The sequence below is a fragment of the Orcinus orca genome, chromosome 4, assembly GCF_937001465.1.
Source record: "Orcinus orca chromosome 4, mOrcOrc1.1, whole genome shotgun sequence".
In the NCBI taxonomy this organism is placed as follows: Eukaryota; Metazoa; Chordata; class Mammalia; order Artiodactyla; family Delphinidae; genus Orcinus; species Orcinus orca.
The window spans coordinates 132,989,299-133,003,893 of record NC_064562.1 but is presented as its reverse complement, the minus strand read 5'-3'; the positions used below and the strand labels follow the sequence as shown (position 1 = coordinate 133,003,893).

At 35.3% G+C, this 14,595-nt stretch overlaps 1 protein-coding gene across 3 annotated transcripts in view; it reads right to left on the bottom strand.

Annotated features, from left to right (window-relative positions):
- Window positions 1-422: 422 nt before the first annotated feature.
- The window catches only part of USP53 (ubiquitin specific peptidase 53), a 64,494-nt gene continuing 50,321 nt past the window's right edge, over window positions 423-14,595 (bottom strand). For all 3 annotated transcript variants that reach the window (XM_049708824.1, XM_004265085.3, XM_033419339.2), the window contains 2 exons: window positions 5,056-5,152; window positions 423-3,564 (listed from right to left, as the gene is read on the bottom strand). In XM_049708824.1, the coding sequence (XP_049564781.1) occupies window positions 2,553-3,564; window positions 5,056-5,152 (1,109 nt within the window). In that variant the 3' untranslated portion in view covers window positions 423-2,552. The remainder of the gene's footprint in view (window positions 3,565-5,055; window positions 5,153-14,595) is intronic.

Genomic DNA, 14,595 nt, shown 5'->3' with positions numbered 1-14,595 from the left:
TAACATCTTAAAATGATTGAAAAGTCAAGACTATTTCATGATGTGAAAAATTTTCAATGCTTATAAAGTTTTACTGGAACACAGACATGCCCATTCATTTGCATACTGTTATGTAAATGTTACCTTACAGCTGTTTTCACGCTACAGTGGCAGAGTTGAGTAACAGAGATCCTGTGGTCCACAACGCCTAAATTATTTACTATCTGGGTCTTTAAAGAAAGTTTGCCAACTCCTGTGGGAACGCTCCTTTAGGCCTTGAGGGGGTTGAACTCTTAGGAGTCTCCTGTGATAAATTTTTTGATCAGTGATATTCCAAGTTCACCCCTTAACTTTAAATTGACTTACATTTCCCATAAAATATATAATTCACAGAGGTGAAAGGAAGCCACAGTTTATGAATGCAAAGAAAAGTCCCAACCATATTAAATTAAAAATCAGTTTATCCCCCCCAAAATTTTGAATCAGAAGAAACTGACTTCACAGAAAGATACTCTGAAGTATTTTGAACATTACAATCGTTGGCTGTGTTATTTTAAAAGTTATAATAAGCTTATAACCAGAAGAAAACATCTATAAAAATAGACACCCTAGAAACAAAAAATTCACATGTGCATGATTAGTAAATACATAATCTATATTTGGAGTGTTGAATCAACAAAAACAAATGGTCAGTTTCTAGTCTATTAGTACTATAACATGATTCAGGAGGTTTCAACTGGACAGTACTTTAAAAAGAGCCCAAATTGGACGTTTCTATTTGATATTTGCAACTCAATTGTGAGTTGAATCCCATACAAATCTATGAGATTATTTATAAGTATCAGAAATCAGTTTAAGTGTTTCAAATAATACATTTTCAACTGGACAAAACTACACAAAGTTTTTGAAAGCTATTAAAAATACTTGAAGCTCATTTTTCTAGTATTTTACAATGTTATAAAAGCAGTAATTAAATACAGTGACATTTCAAACACAATTTTACAAATTTACAATATTTACAAATCCCCCCATACTAAAAGCTATGTTAAAAAAAAAGATTTCTTAAAAGATAAAATTTTATTTAGTTGATATTCAAGTATTTCTAAATTAAGAGAATATAAAGTAATAATCACCTACTGTTATAGCTAGAAAAGGCTATTAAAAACTTCTCTAGGTGGAAGACAAAATTTGGCCAAGATTTGATAACTCTGAGCTTAGACTTCTACAAGCAATTACTTTCTACTTACCTAGAAAATAAGATTCATTTACATTTTGGAATATTTTAACAATTTATGGGATTGGTCAAGATATTAAATTTACTAATTAGTTTATGGAATTATGTTGTATATATAAAATTTAAATTCTCAATTCTCTAGTGTGGACAATATAAAACTATTCTAAACTACAATTAGTTTACCAGCTTAGTACAAAATTAAATGACAACTATGAAATAAGGCAATTACTTATTTTCACTTGTAAGGTCATCATAATAATGGAAAATCCCCTTTTTTTTTTTTAAAGAAAGACTTCTCCATGAAAATAGGTGGGGTAAAAATTAAATTATTTGTTTAGAAAAAAGGGAGGGATGCTCAAATTAATACATTTCATTAAAAATTAAATCTATATGAAAGGCAAAAATTTAATCTGGAAACCCAGAAAGATTTTCAAATTCAAGAATATGAAAATTACTAAAATGGGCTGACAACCTACAAACAGGTAATATTATAGCAGGGAAAATTTAGGCAGTCACAGTGATATTCTTAAAAAGAGGACTATAGGTTAATTCCTAACACTGGTTATTAGCAGCCCAAAGTAAACCAAACCAAAATAAAAACCTTTCACATTTCATATAAAATTAGAAAAAATGTAACAAGATAAATAAATATACTAAAGTGAAGTATTTTTAGCTTACATGACTGAAGTAATGTTTATGAATGCATACAACAAAGGATATTCTGAAGATAAAAATTCTAGGAGCAAAACTGTCTTCTCTTCTGACCTTGAGAATTTAAAAATTGTTTTATCATTAAGGCTTTTTTCCCCCAAATGCCATCAATTTCATGGGTCGATACATTTTAAGACACTTAAAGGGATCATATGTAGTAGACTATCACAGAAGTCAAAAGCAAATGGGTGAAGTCCTCTTTTGGCTCCCCATTAGAAAGTGCTTCCTCACAAAGCAAATATTGCTTTGACTACACAAGCTACATATCATCTATCTTTCAGTTAGCAGAGTTTACCAATCTACATATGAGTACTGGTTAGTTTAATACCTATGGGTCTACCAGTCAGAAAATAAAGGGACAAATTACATTTTTACTCAACTGCAGCATATGATAAATGACTTTCTGCATACCCCCGGATATTCTATTTTTTGAGGCATGCCAAGACTATTCAGAGGGAATTCCAAAATATCCAATAAGTAGATCTTCACAAAATACAATATCTGTATAGAAAGTTAAAGTGATTAATGAGTTAAATATTGCCATGGTTTTAATTTCATATAGCACTAGGTTTGGTCATTTGATTCCTAGTTAATGGCCTCAGAAGTAAAAGCCTGTCGGTTTCATCATTTATCTATTACAGTGTATACCAGGTTTATGTCTTTGCTTGGAAGGGCAGTTTGAACCAAGACTACTATGTAACACAGGCCCTAGCCCTCTTTCATTCTGAGAAAGTGAATTATTACAAAAGCCACTGCTCTCTGGAAAACAGAGCTTGGGCCTCTGATGGTATTTCAATCTATATGTATCAGTCATGCAGTTATCCACTGAAAAATAGGTAGTTAATGAAACTGTCTCATTTGGACAGGTAGAACTAGAGTCTATTTCTGGCTGGCAAGAAGCACCAACAGCTGTACCCGAGTCAGCCTGAAAATCATTAGCTGAAGAGCTGGACGGGGTGTTTGATGTGTTGCCGACATACTCTTTTGCTTGAAATGTTTCCTTAAGTCTTTCATCATTCATATATGTACTCACTTCTAAACCTGGTTCTGAAGCTGTACTTAAACTGTGCTTTGGAAGACTAGAAGAATTAGCTTTAAACATCTCTGTTGGTTTGACAGCAGGTGGAGCATCATTTTTCTCTGACTGTGGCACATCATTTTCCTCTGACTGTGGCACACTGGTTATAGCATATTTCTTTGGTGGCAGAGGGGGTGGGGTATTCTGGCAAACAAGTTCTGGCATCTGACAACCATCAGATCTGCAGGTTGACTGAATGAGATGTTCCCTGGATAGAGAGTTCTCAGAGTAACACTGTTCTATCGTATTTTGCTGCTGGCTGAGGGGAGCAGTTCCTGGCTTCAACCCCACAGTTCTCATGTGTGAAGACCACAATGAAGATGGTGAGACTGCTCCATTACTGTTCACTCTCTTTGCAGAAGCAGAATTATCATCAACGTGAAAAAGCAAACCTGTTCCCTCAGAATTTTCTATATTAAGCCACTCAGAAAATTTGCATTCACTTGCTTTTTCAAGTTTCTGTTCATCTGACTGGTGGGTATGCTCTCTTGCTGTATGGTCCTTGAGTATTTGTGGATTGGATGAAGGGAATAACTTTCCATTGGTTTCACGTATATGTGACCTGAAAAACAAAAACAAAGCTAAAACGCCATACACAAATATGCAAAATTGGAGGGAAAACAAACATTTGTAGTTTAACTTCCCAATACAGCACTTACGTTATTTGTGTAACATAGCAAAAATGGAAAGATATTTGCAACCATTAACAATTTACACTCTGAATCCAAAATCTTTATGCCAGAATACATAAATGTTTATTAGAAACATCCGTCATTACCAAGATCAGATTTATAACCAGAAGTATAATTAAAAAAGCAAATTTCAGGGGCTTCCCTGGTGGTGCAGTGGTTGAGAGTCCGCCTGCCGGTGCAGGGGACACGGGTTCGTGCCCCGGTCTGGGAAGATCCCACATGCCGCGGAGTGGCTGGGCCTGTGAGCCATGGCCGCTGAGCCTGCGCTCCGCAACGGGAGAAGCCACAACAGTGAGAGGCCCGCGTACCACAAAAAAAAAAAAAAAAAAAAAAAAAGCAAATATCAGAGAATTCCCTGGCAGTCCAGTGGTTAGGACTCGGCGCTGCCCAGGTGCAGGTTCAATCCCTGTTTGGGTAACTAAGATGCCACAAGCCACACAGTGCAGCCAAAAAAAAAAAAAAAAAAAAATTCAACTTAAAAACACTGAAATTACATTTATTGTGATAAAATGTAGCATAGACTTAAGAAAAATGTTACTAGCAAACAATTCAATATTCTAAAACACTTCCCACCCAAAGTTTATAGCAATAGACGTACTTTAATTTTGATATATAATGCTATAAGGATAGTATACTAATTAAAAATAATTTGGTTAATCAAAGACTACCTTTAAGTAATAGTTAACTTCTAAGGTGAAGAAAAATGATATCACATTGCAAATTATTTATCTTCATATGATTAAATTATTTTTCTCATGTGAATTGCATAAAATTCAATTAGAGCACAAAGATGAAAAGAGTTGAGGCTCTGCTAAGTAGATAAGAGCTATATTCAAATCTCAACTCCATTGCTTTGGCCAAATTACTTAATCTAAGCCCCAAATTTTCTCTTTTGTAAAATACCATACATCTCAAAAGAATGCTGTGAGGTTTAAAACAAACAATCATATATTGTACAAGGTACTTTGTAGGCCCCCTATCATTAAGGTTTACATCCTTTTAATGATCCCCAATAAAACATGCATCATAATACTCTAGACCAGCAGTCCCCAACCTTTTTTGGCACCAGAGCCCAGTTTCGTGGAAGACAATTTTTGCACTGACTTGGGAAGGAGCGTGTGGTTCAGGCGGTAATGCGAGAGATGGGGAGCAGCAGATGAAACTTCGCTCACTCGGCTGCCACTCACCTCCTGCTGTGCGGCCCAGTTCCAGTATCAGTCTGCAGCCTGGGGCTTGGGGACCCCTGCTCTAGACCCATTGCTTTCAGAGTAGTGACAGGTAGTATGCCTTTCTGATAAAGAGTTCCTATAATACATGCATTTAATTTAAAAGATTTTAGTATTCCAAATAGCTAGGATTACCTTTTTATCAAAGGATTTTTTATTTGTAGATATGATTCTGGGTGGGACTCATAAGACTTATAGGCTACTTCCAGGTTCTTGAGTTCTTTTCTAAAGCCTGAGGAAGGGAATGAGAAAAAATTATTTAAGTGATCTTTTAGAATTTACTCCATCTATACTTCTCCATAATTTACAAAAGATTTTCTATAATCAGGTAATTCTCTTCCAAATTAACAGATGAAAACTAGTTCTTCAAGCCTCAGCTCAAATAATACCTCTTTCCTAAACCCTTTATACAAAATCAATGGCTCTTTCCTCAATTTTTTTTTTTTTTTTTTTTTTTTTTTGGTACACGGGCCTCTCTCTGCTGTGGCCTCTCCCGTTGCGGAGCACAGGCTCCGGACGCGCAGGCCCAGCGGCCATGGCTCACGGGCCCAGCCGCTCCGTGGCATGTGGGATCCTCCCAGACCGGGCACGAACCCGAGTCCCCTGCATCGGCAGGCGGACTCTCAACCACTGCGCCACCAGGGAAGCCCCTATCCTCAATTTATTATCTCTTGAAAATGTCAGCAATCCCCAAAAAGTGTTATTCTAGATGGGTCGTGTGGAGCTGTGCTTCCCCTGTTTACTCTTTACTGACAAAATGGTGGGAAAACGCTACATTTGGAGACAGATGGCTTGAGTTGAAGTTTGGATTCACAGCTTATTGGTTGGTAACTTTATATTCCTAAAACCAACTTTACAAACTTATACCACCTTACAGTCTAGGTTTCTGCCTTTAAGTAATGAGATGCTGATATCTATTTTACCAACGTCACAGAAATATTAGGAACATCAACTGAATTTAAATGGGTGGGAGGGTATTATGATAACATAAAATGTTATCACACCACTAACTAGCTTCCATTTATTGACTGCTTACTCAAGTTGTAAGAAGTTGATAATAATTATTTCATTTAATTTTTGCAACTGAACACCTTTTTACTTGAAAAGACAATGAACGAACTTCAGTTATTCAGACTTGAGTATGTGTCAGAAATTTTCTTGAAAATAAAAGAAGTGAAACTGTCACTTCGAATAAAACAACTGGCAGTATTTATTGCCAATGATAAAATTTAACCTTTTAGATGAAAGTAAGAGTTTTGGAAAATTTGTATTTACCACCATGAGTTCTGTACTTTTCCAATACTTATAAAGACTTCCTGATAATATCTGTGGTGATGTTTTAAAATCTGTTCTTTAAAAATATATAGAGAGGGCTTCCCTGGTGGTGCAGTGGTTGAGAATCTGCCTGCCAATGCAGTGGACAACGGGTTCGAGCCCTGGTCTGGGAAGATCCCACATGCTGCGGAGCGACTAGCCCCGTGAGCCACAATTACTGAGCCTGCGCGTCTGGAGCCTGTGCTCTGCAACAAGAGAGGCCGCGATAGTGAGAGGCCCACACACCGCAATGAGGAGTGGCCCCTGCTTGCCGCAACTAGAGAAAGCCCTCACACAGAAACGAAGAGCCAACACAGCCATAAATAAATAAATATATATATAGAGAGAGAGAAAAATGGGACTTCCCTGGCAGTCCAGTGGTCAAGACTCTGCACTCCCACTTCAGGGGGCATGGGTTCAATCCCTGGTTGGGGAACTAAGATCCCGCATGCCGTGTGACACGGCCGAAAAAAAAGGATATATAAAAAAATGTATCCAGATAAATGACCTGGAAAACAGAATGGTGGAATTCACTGCTGCGGAAGAGAATAAAGAAAAAAGAATGAAAAGAAATGAAGACAACCTAAGAGACCTCTGGGACAACACTAAATGCAACAACATTCATATTATAGGGGTCCCAGAGGAGAAGAGAGAGAGAAAGGACCAGAGAAAATATTTAAAGAGATTATAGTCGAAAACTTCCCTAACATGGGAAAGGAAATAGACACCCAAGTTGAGGAAGCTCAGTGAGTCCCATACAGGATAAACCCAAGGAGAAACACACCGAGACACATAGTAATCAAATTGGCAAAAATTAAAGACAAAGAATAATTATCGAAAGCAGCAAGGGAAAAATGACAAATAACATACAAGGGAACTCCCATAAGGTTAACAGCTGATTTCTCAGCAGAAACTCTACAAGCCAGAAGGGACTGGCATGATATACTTAAAGTGATGAAAGGGAAGAACCTACAACCCAGATTACTCTACCCGGCAAGGATCTCATTCACATTCGATGGAGAAATCAAAAGCTTTAGAGACAAGCAAAAGATAAGAGAATTCAGCACCACCAAACCAGCTCTACAGCAAATGCGAAAGGAACTTCTCTAAGTGGGAAACACAAGAGAAGAAAAGGACCTACAAAAACAAACCCAAAACAATTAAGAAAATGGTCATAGGAACATATATATCGATAATTACCTTAAACGTGAATGGATTGAATGATCCAACCAAACGACACAGGCTTGCTGAATGGATACAAAAACAAGACCCATATATATGCTGTCTAAAAGAGACCCACTTCAGACCTACGGACACATACAGACTGAAAGTGAGGGGATGGAAAAAGATATTCCATGCAAATGGGAATCCAAAGAAAGCTGGAGTAGCAATACTCATATCAGATAAAATAAACTTTAAAATAACACAATAATAGTGGGGGACTTTAACACCTCACTTACACCAATGGACAGATCATCCAAAATGAAAATAAATAAGGAAAGCTTTAAATGACACAATAGACCAGATAAATTTAATTGATATTTATAGGACATTCCATCCAAAAACAGCAGATTACATTTTCTCCTCAAGTGCACACGGAACATTCTCCAGGATAGATCACATCTTAGGTCATAAATCAAGCCTCAGTAAATTTAAGAAAATTGAAATCATATCAAGCATCTTTTCTGACCACAACGCTATGAGATTAGAAATGAATTACAGGGAAAAAACGTAAAAAACACAAACACATGGAGGCTAAACAATATGTTACTAAATAACCAAGAGATCACTGAAGAAATCAAAGAGGAAATCAAAAAATACCTAGAGACAAATAACAATGAAAACACAACGATCCAAAACCTACGGGATGCAGCAAAAGCAGTTCTAAGTGGGAAGTTTATAGCTATACAAGCTACCTCAAGAAACAAGAAAAATCTCAAATAAACAATCTAAACTTGCACCTAAAGGAACTAGAGAAAGAAGAACAAACAAAACCCAAAGTTAGCAGAAGGAAAGAAATCATAAAGATCAGATCAGAAATAAATGAAAAAGAAATGAAGAAAACGATAGCAAAGACAAATAAAACTAAAAACTGGTTCTTTGAGAAGATAAACAAAATTGATACACCATCAGCCAGACTCATCAAGAAAAAGAGGGAGAGGACTCAAATCAATAAAATTAAAAATGAAAAAGAAGTTACAACAGACACCCCAGAAATACAAAGCATCCTAAGAGACTACTACAAGCAACTCTATGCCAATAAAATGGACAACCTGGAAGAAATGGACAAATTCTTAGAAAGGTATAACCTTCCAAGACTGAACCAGGAAGAAATATAAAAAATGAACAGACCAATCACAAGTAGTGAAATTGAAACTGTGATTAAAAATCTTCCAACGAACAAAAGTCCAGGACCAGATGGCTTCACAGGCGAATTCTATGAAACATTTAGAGAATAGCTAACACCTGTCCTTCTCAAACTCTTCCAAAAAACTGCAGAGGAAGGAACACTCCCAAACTCATTCTATGAGGCCACCATCACCCTGATACCACAACCAGACAAAGATACTACAAAAAAAGAAAATTACAGACCAATATCACTGATGAATATAGATGCAAAAATCCTCAACAAAATACTAGCAAACAGAATCCAACAACACATTAAAAGGATCATACACCATGATCAAGTGGGATTTATCCCAGGGATGCAAGGATTCTTCAATATACGCAAATCAATCAATGTGGTACACCACATTAACAAACTGAAGAATAAAAACCATATGATCATCTCAACAGATGCAGAAAAAGCTTTTGACAAAATTCAACACCCATTTATGATAAAAACTCTCCAGAAAGTGGGCATAGAGGGAACCTACGTCAACATAATGAAGGCCACATATGACAAACCCACAGCAAACATCATTCTCAATGGTGAAAACGGAAAGCATTTCCTCTAAATCAGGAACAAGACAAGGATGTCCACTCTCACCACTATTATTCAACATAGTTTTGGAAGTCCTAGCCTCGGCAATCAGAGAAGAAAAAGAAATAAAAGGAATCCAAATTGGAAAAGAAGAAGTATAACTGTCACTGTTTGCAGATGACATGATACTATACATAGAGAATCCTAAAGATGCCACCAGAAAACTACTAGAGCTAATCAATGAATTTGGTAAAGTTGAAGGATACAAAATGAATGCACAGAAACCTCTTGCATTCCTATACACTAATGATGAAAAATCTGAAAGAGAAATTAAGAAAACACTCTCATTTACCATTGCAACAAAAAGAATAAAATACCTAGGAATAAACCTACCTAGGGAGACAAAAGACCTGTATGTAGAAAACTGTAAGACACCGATGAAAGAAATTAAAGATGATACCAACAGATGGAGAGATATACCATGTCCTTGGATTGGAAGAATCAATATTGTGAAAATGACTATACTACCCAAAGCAATCTACAGAGTCAATGCAATCCCTACCAAATTACCAATGGCATTTTTTACAGAACTAGAACAAAAAATCTTAAAAATCTGTATAGAGACACAAAAGACCCCGAATAGCCAAAGCAGTCTTGAGGGAAAAAAACGGAGCGGGATGAATCAGACTCCCTGACTTCAGACTGTACTACAAAGCTACAGTAATCAAGACAATATGGTCCTGGCACAAAAACAGAAACATAGATCAATGGAACAAGATAGAAAGCCCAGAGATAAACCCACGCACATATGGTCAACTAATCTATGACAAAGGAGGCAAGGATATACAACGGAGAAAAGACAATCTTCAATAAGTGGTGCTGGGAAAACTGGACAGCTACATGTAAAAGAATGAAATTAGAACACTCCTTAACACCACACACAAAAATAAACTCAAAATGGATTAGAGACCTAAATGTAAGACGGAACACTATAAAACTCTTAGAGGAAAACATAGGAAGAACACTCTTTGACATGAATCACAGCAAGATCTTTTTTGATCCACCTCCTAGAGTAGAGGAAATAAAAACAAAAATAAACAAATGGGACCTAATGAAACTTAAAAGCTTTGCACAACAAAGGAAACCATAAACAAGATGAAAAGACAACCCTCAGAATGGGATAAGATATTTGCAAACGAATTAATGGAGAAAGGATTAATCTCCAAAATATATAAACAGCTCATGCAGCTCAATGTTAAAGAAACAAACAACCCAATCCAAAAATGGGCAGAAGACCTAAATAGACATTTCTCTAAAGAAGACATACAGATGGCCAAGAAGCACATGAAAAGCCACTCAACATCACTAATTATGAGAGAAATGCAAATCAAAACCACAATGAGGTATCACCTCACACCAGTTCGAATGGGCATCATCAGAAAATCTACAAACAACAAATGCTGGAGAGGGTGTGGAGAAAAGGGAACCTTCTTGCACTGTTGGTGGGAATGTAAATTGATACAGCCACTATGGAGAACAGTATGGAGATTCCTTAAAAAACTAAAAATAGAATTACTATATGATCCAGCAATCCCACTATGGGGCATATACCCAGAGAAAACCATAATTCAAAAAGACACATGCACCCCAATGTTCATTGCAGCACTATTTACAATAATAGCCAGGTCATGGAAGCAACCTAAATGCCCATCGACAGACGAATGGATAAAGAAGATGTAATACATATATACAATGGAATATTACTCAGCCATAAAAAGGAACGAAATTGGGTCATTTGTAGAGATGTGGATGAATCTAGAGACTGTTATACAGAGTGAAGTAAGTCAGAAAGAGAAAAACAAATATCGTATATTAACGCATGTATGTGGAACCTAGAAAAATGGTGCAGATGAACCGGTTTGCAGGGCATAAGTTGAGACACAGATGTAGAGAACAAATGTATAGACACCAAATGGGGAAAGCCGTGGGGGGGTGGGGATGGTGGTGTGCTGAATTGGGCGATTGGGATTGACGTGTATAAAACTGATGACTAATAAGAACCTGCTATATAAAGAAATAAATAAAATAAAATTCAAAAATTCAAAAAAAAAAGTTTTAAACAAGAAGCACTGCAGGTACAATGTTACCAAAAAAAAAAAGAAAGAAAAGAAAAGAAATGTATCAACATTTGGAAGACTTGCATAATTTAGCAAACCAATATTTTCCAAATGAGGATACATGGATGTTTCAAAATCATGCGTGAGTAAAGGATTTATTCATTCTTTAAATGAATAAATAAAATATTTAAGATTTTCAGGTTTAATGCCTAATACAGCGAATCTTAATAGATATAGCAATAAAAGCTGTTTGAGGTCCTCAATACCTTTTGTAAACAACCGTTCCAGTTAATTGCAAATAGGTGTCTTTTTAAAATCTGAGTCACAACTATTCTGTAAAACTTCCCTTTTTATAACCAAGGAATTGAGATTTAGGGAAATGAAGTGTCCTAACCGATGCCATATAGGTGGTTAAGTGGCAACACTCAAACAAACCCAGGATTAACTGCAAAGCCAGTGCTCTTTCTACTACCTGCAGGCTCTCTTTCATGTATGCCTAAAACACAAGATCATTATACAGAATCTCCTTCTGATGAAACTACGCCATTAGTATGAACATCAAATAACAGGATATACTTTAACATGCTGATGCCCACAGAAGATACCAAAATATATGGCATTAGCTTGAATATTCAATTCATTCCCTATACTTCTGTACAATTCCAGTAAATTTTTCTGTATTTTCCCTTATTTTTAGTTGACCTTTTCATCATGTTAATTTATTTCAGTTTCCTCTCATTCTCATGCTTCTAGTCTACTGTACACCAAATCTGTGAACCAAAGATTGCAAAGAAAACAAAATCAAGTTATTAAAAAAGCAACTTTTATTTTTTAAACAATAGATAACTTTATCTTAGATGCCTTTTTATCTCTAAATTGATGTTCTAGGTACATTTTTTAAAACTACCCTGTCACTCAAAATTCAACTGGAACCTATAGTTGATCATAACATCTAAATATTACCCTATTTAAAAAATCTATATTGGTTATTATATGGCTCTGCAAGTTAAATCTTAGAAGTAATTTCCAAAAAAGGGTAATGTAATATACATGAGAAATTAATACCCTATATGCCATACTGCTCACACAGTAAATGGCAGCTCCCAATAAAAATGAAAAACACTGTTTTTTCTTCTTTTAAATCACCTCCACACTGTCCACCATATTTCTAACTCACTGATCCAAGACAAAATAAGTATAAACTGAGACAAATTCTTCTTACCTTCCCCTCCGCCAACTATTTCTATATCTACCAAGTGCCATACTAATAAAGTCTCAGAAATAAAAGGCAATATAATATATCACAGAGAGTCTCATGACCCTGTAACCTTGACACACTGCCTGAGTCTCAAAAACTAAGCCTCCCTCTTAAGTGAAGTACGTCAGACAGACAAAAACAAATATCATATAATATCACTTGTATGTGCAATCTAAAACAATGATACAAATGAACTTATTTACAAAACAGACAGACTCACAGACATAGAAAACAAACTTATGGTTGCCAAAGGGGAAAGAAGAGGGTGGGGGAGGGAAGTAAATTAAAGAGTTTGGGATTAACATACACACACTACTATACGTGAAATAGATAAACAATGAGGACCTGCTGTACAGCACAGGGAACTCTACTCAGTATCTTGTAATAACCTATAATGGAAAAGAATCTGAAAAAGAATATATATATACATGTATAACTGAATCACTTTGCTGTACCCCTGAAACTAATACATTATAAATTAATTATACCTCAGTTTAAAAAATGGTTGTTAAAAAAAAAAACTAAGCCTCTCTCTTTGACAGCTACTTTATGACTAAAGAAAAAAAAAAGTAATATCAGAAGGAATCTTGATTATTTTTCAACCTTTAAAGTCTGAAAAATTTGTAAGTTAAAGTTACATTATAATTTCCCACCCACTGTGATTTTAACTTTGGAATGTTTATTTACTTCTTAACTTATCCAGAACTTCAAGTTTAATATTCACAAATACAAAAAAAATTAAATACTTAATTCTTAAAGATTTCTTTACTTTTATTAAAGTATCCATGCAATGGGCAGCAGGAGGCAGCAGAGGTTTTATAAATATGTTTGAAATTTTAATATCACTATGGCAGGCATTCAACCAAGTGGTTTGACTTCAGAATTCCAACTAACTTAAAAATAGATGTGTTATTTTTCTCTTCTGCTGACATAGACATCCATGTGTCTTTACTGGGAATTTTGGCTTCAGGTTCTTTGCAAATCTAAGTCAGATTTTAACACTTGGCACAGAAAATACTTCAACATCAAGGCAAGATGCTTTAATTAATAATGCTAATTTTGGTACTGTATACAAAAAACCTAAAGCCCAATAGTCAAGAAATCAAAATATATATACTTAATCTGAAAAGGTGACCTAGATTTAAAACAGACTTACATAGCAAGAAAACCAAACTGCTAGTCTAGACACTGTAATCCTCATTCTTGTTGTATCGGAAGATTTCAGACTATAATAATAATACTGCAATTACAAAGTCTAAACATTCAAGAGCAATAACCTAATCAATGACCTGATTTACTATAAAAAGACAGTTAAGCAAAATTTGAATATTTTAGAAAAAAATCACAAAACTTTAACTATATAAATATTTCTGGCTAAATTTACTACATGCCAAAAGGAACAGAGAGATACTTTAATATGTAATAATCTACCCTATCAGATACTAAACTTGGGGATGATACAAAATAAAAAGGCAAGAGTCAGTAACTTCTTTCCTCACTGGGATTATAATTTAAAGAAAGAGCAAATAATGCTATTTTGCTACAAATTAAATTTCAATACTGGAAGTTTATGGTTTTAAAAAACATATAAACATTTGGTGGTGCTGGGCCACAGCAAGTGCCTCTCAATGGTCTATGAAACTCTTAGAGAAAATAAATTTAGTATGCACAGAAACAAAACCAACCGTGAAAAGTACCTCATTCTTCAGATATACTCTCTAAATGAATATACTCTGAAGTTTGCAAAAAACATCTTAGAGGAAATAAACTTACGTATACAAATAAACTCTTCCAGTAAAATTTTTTTCATTTACTAATTTTAGGATTTAACAACATTAAGCGTAGTATATTTCACTTAACATAATGGAGGTACAGATTTTTTTACAATAAGAATTAAGGGAATTAACAGATTTTTCTGACCACTGCTTGATTAACTTCTTTCACTCTTCCTTGTCATTTGCAAGATCAAGATTCTCAGCTTCAACTAACCCTGACTTCTATGATTAACTGAGATTAAGCCAAGTATTACAGACCCCAAAGTAAATGGCAAAAGTTTTTTGAAA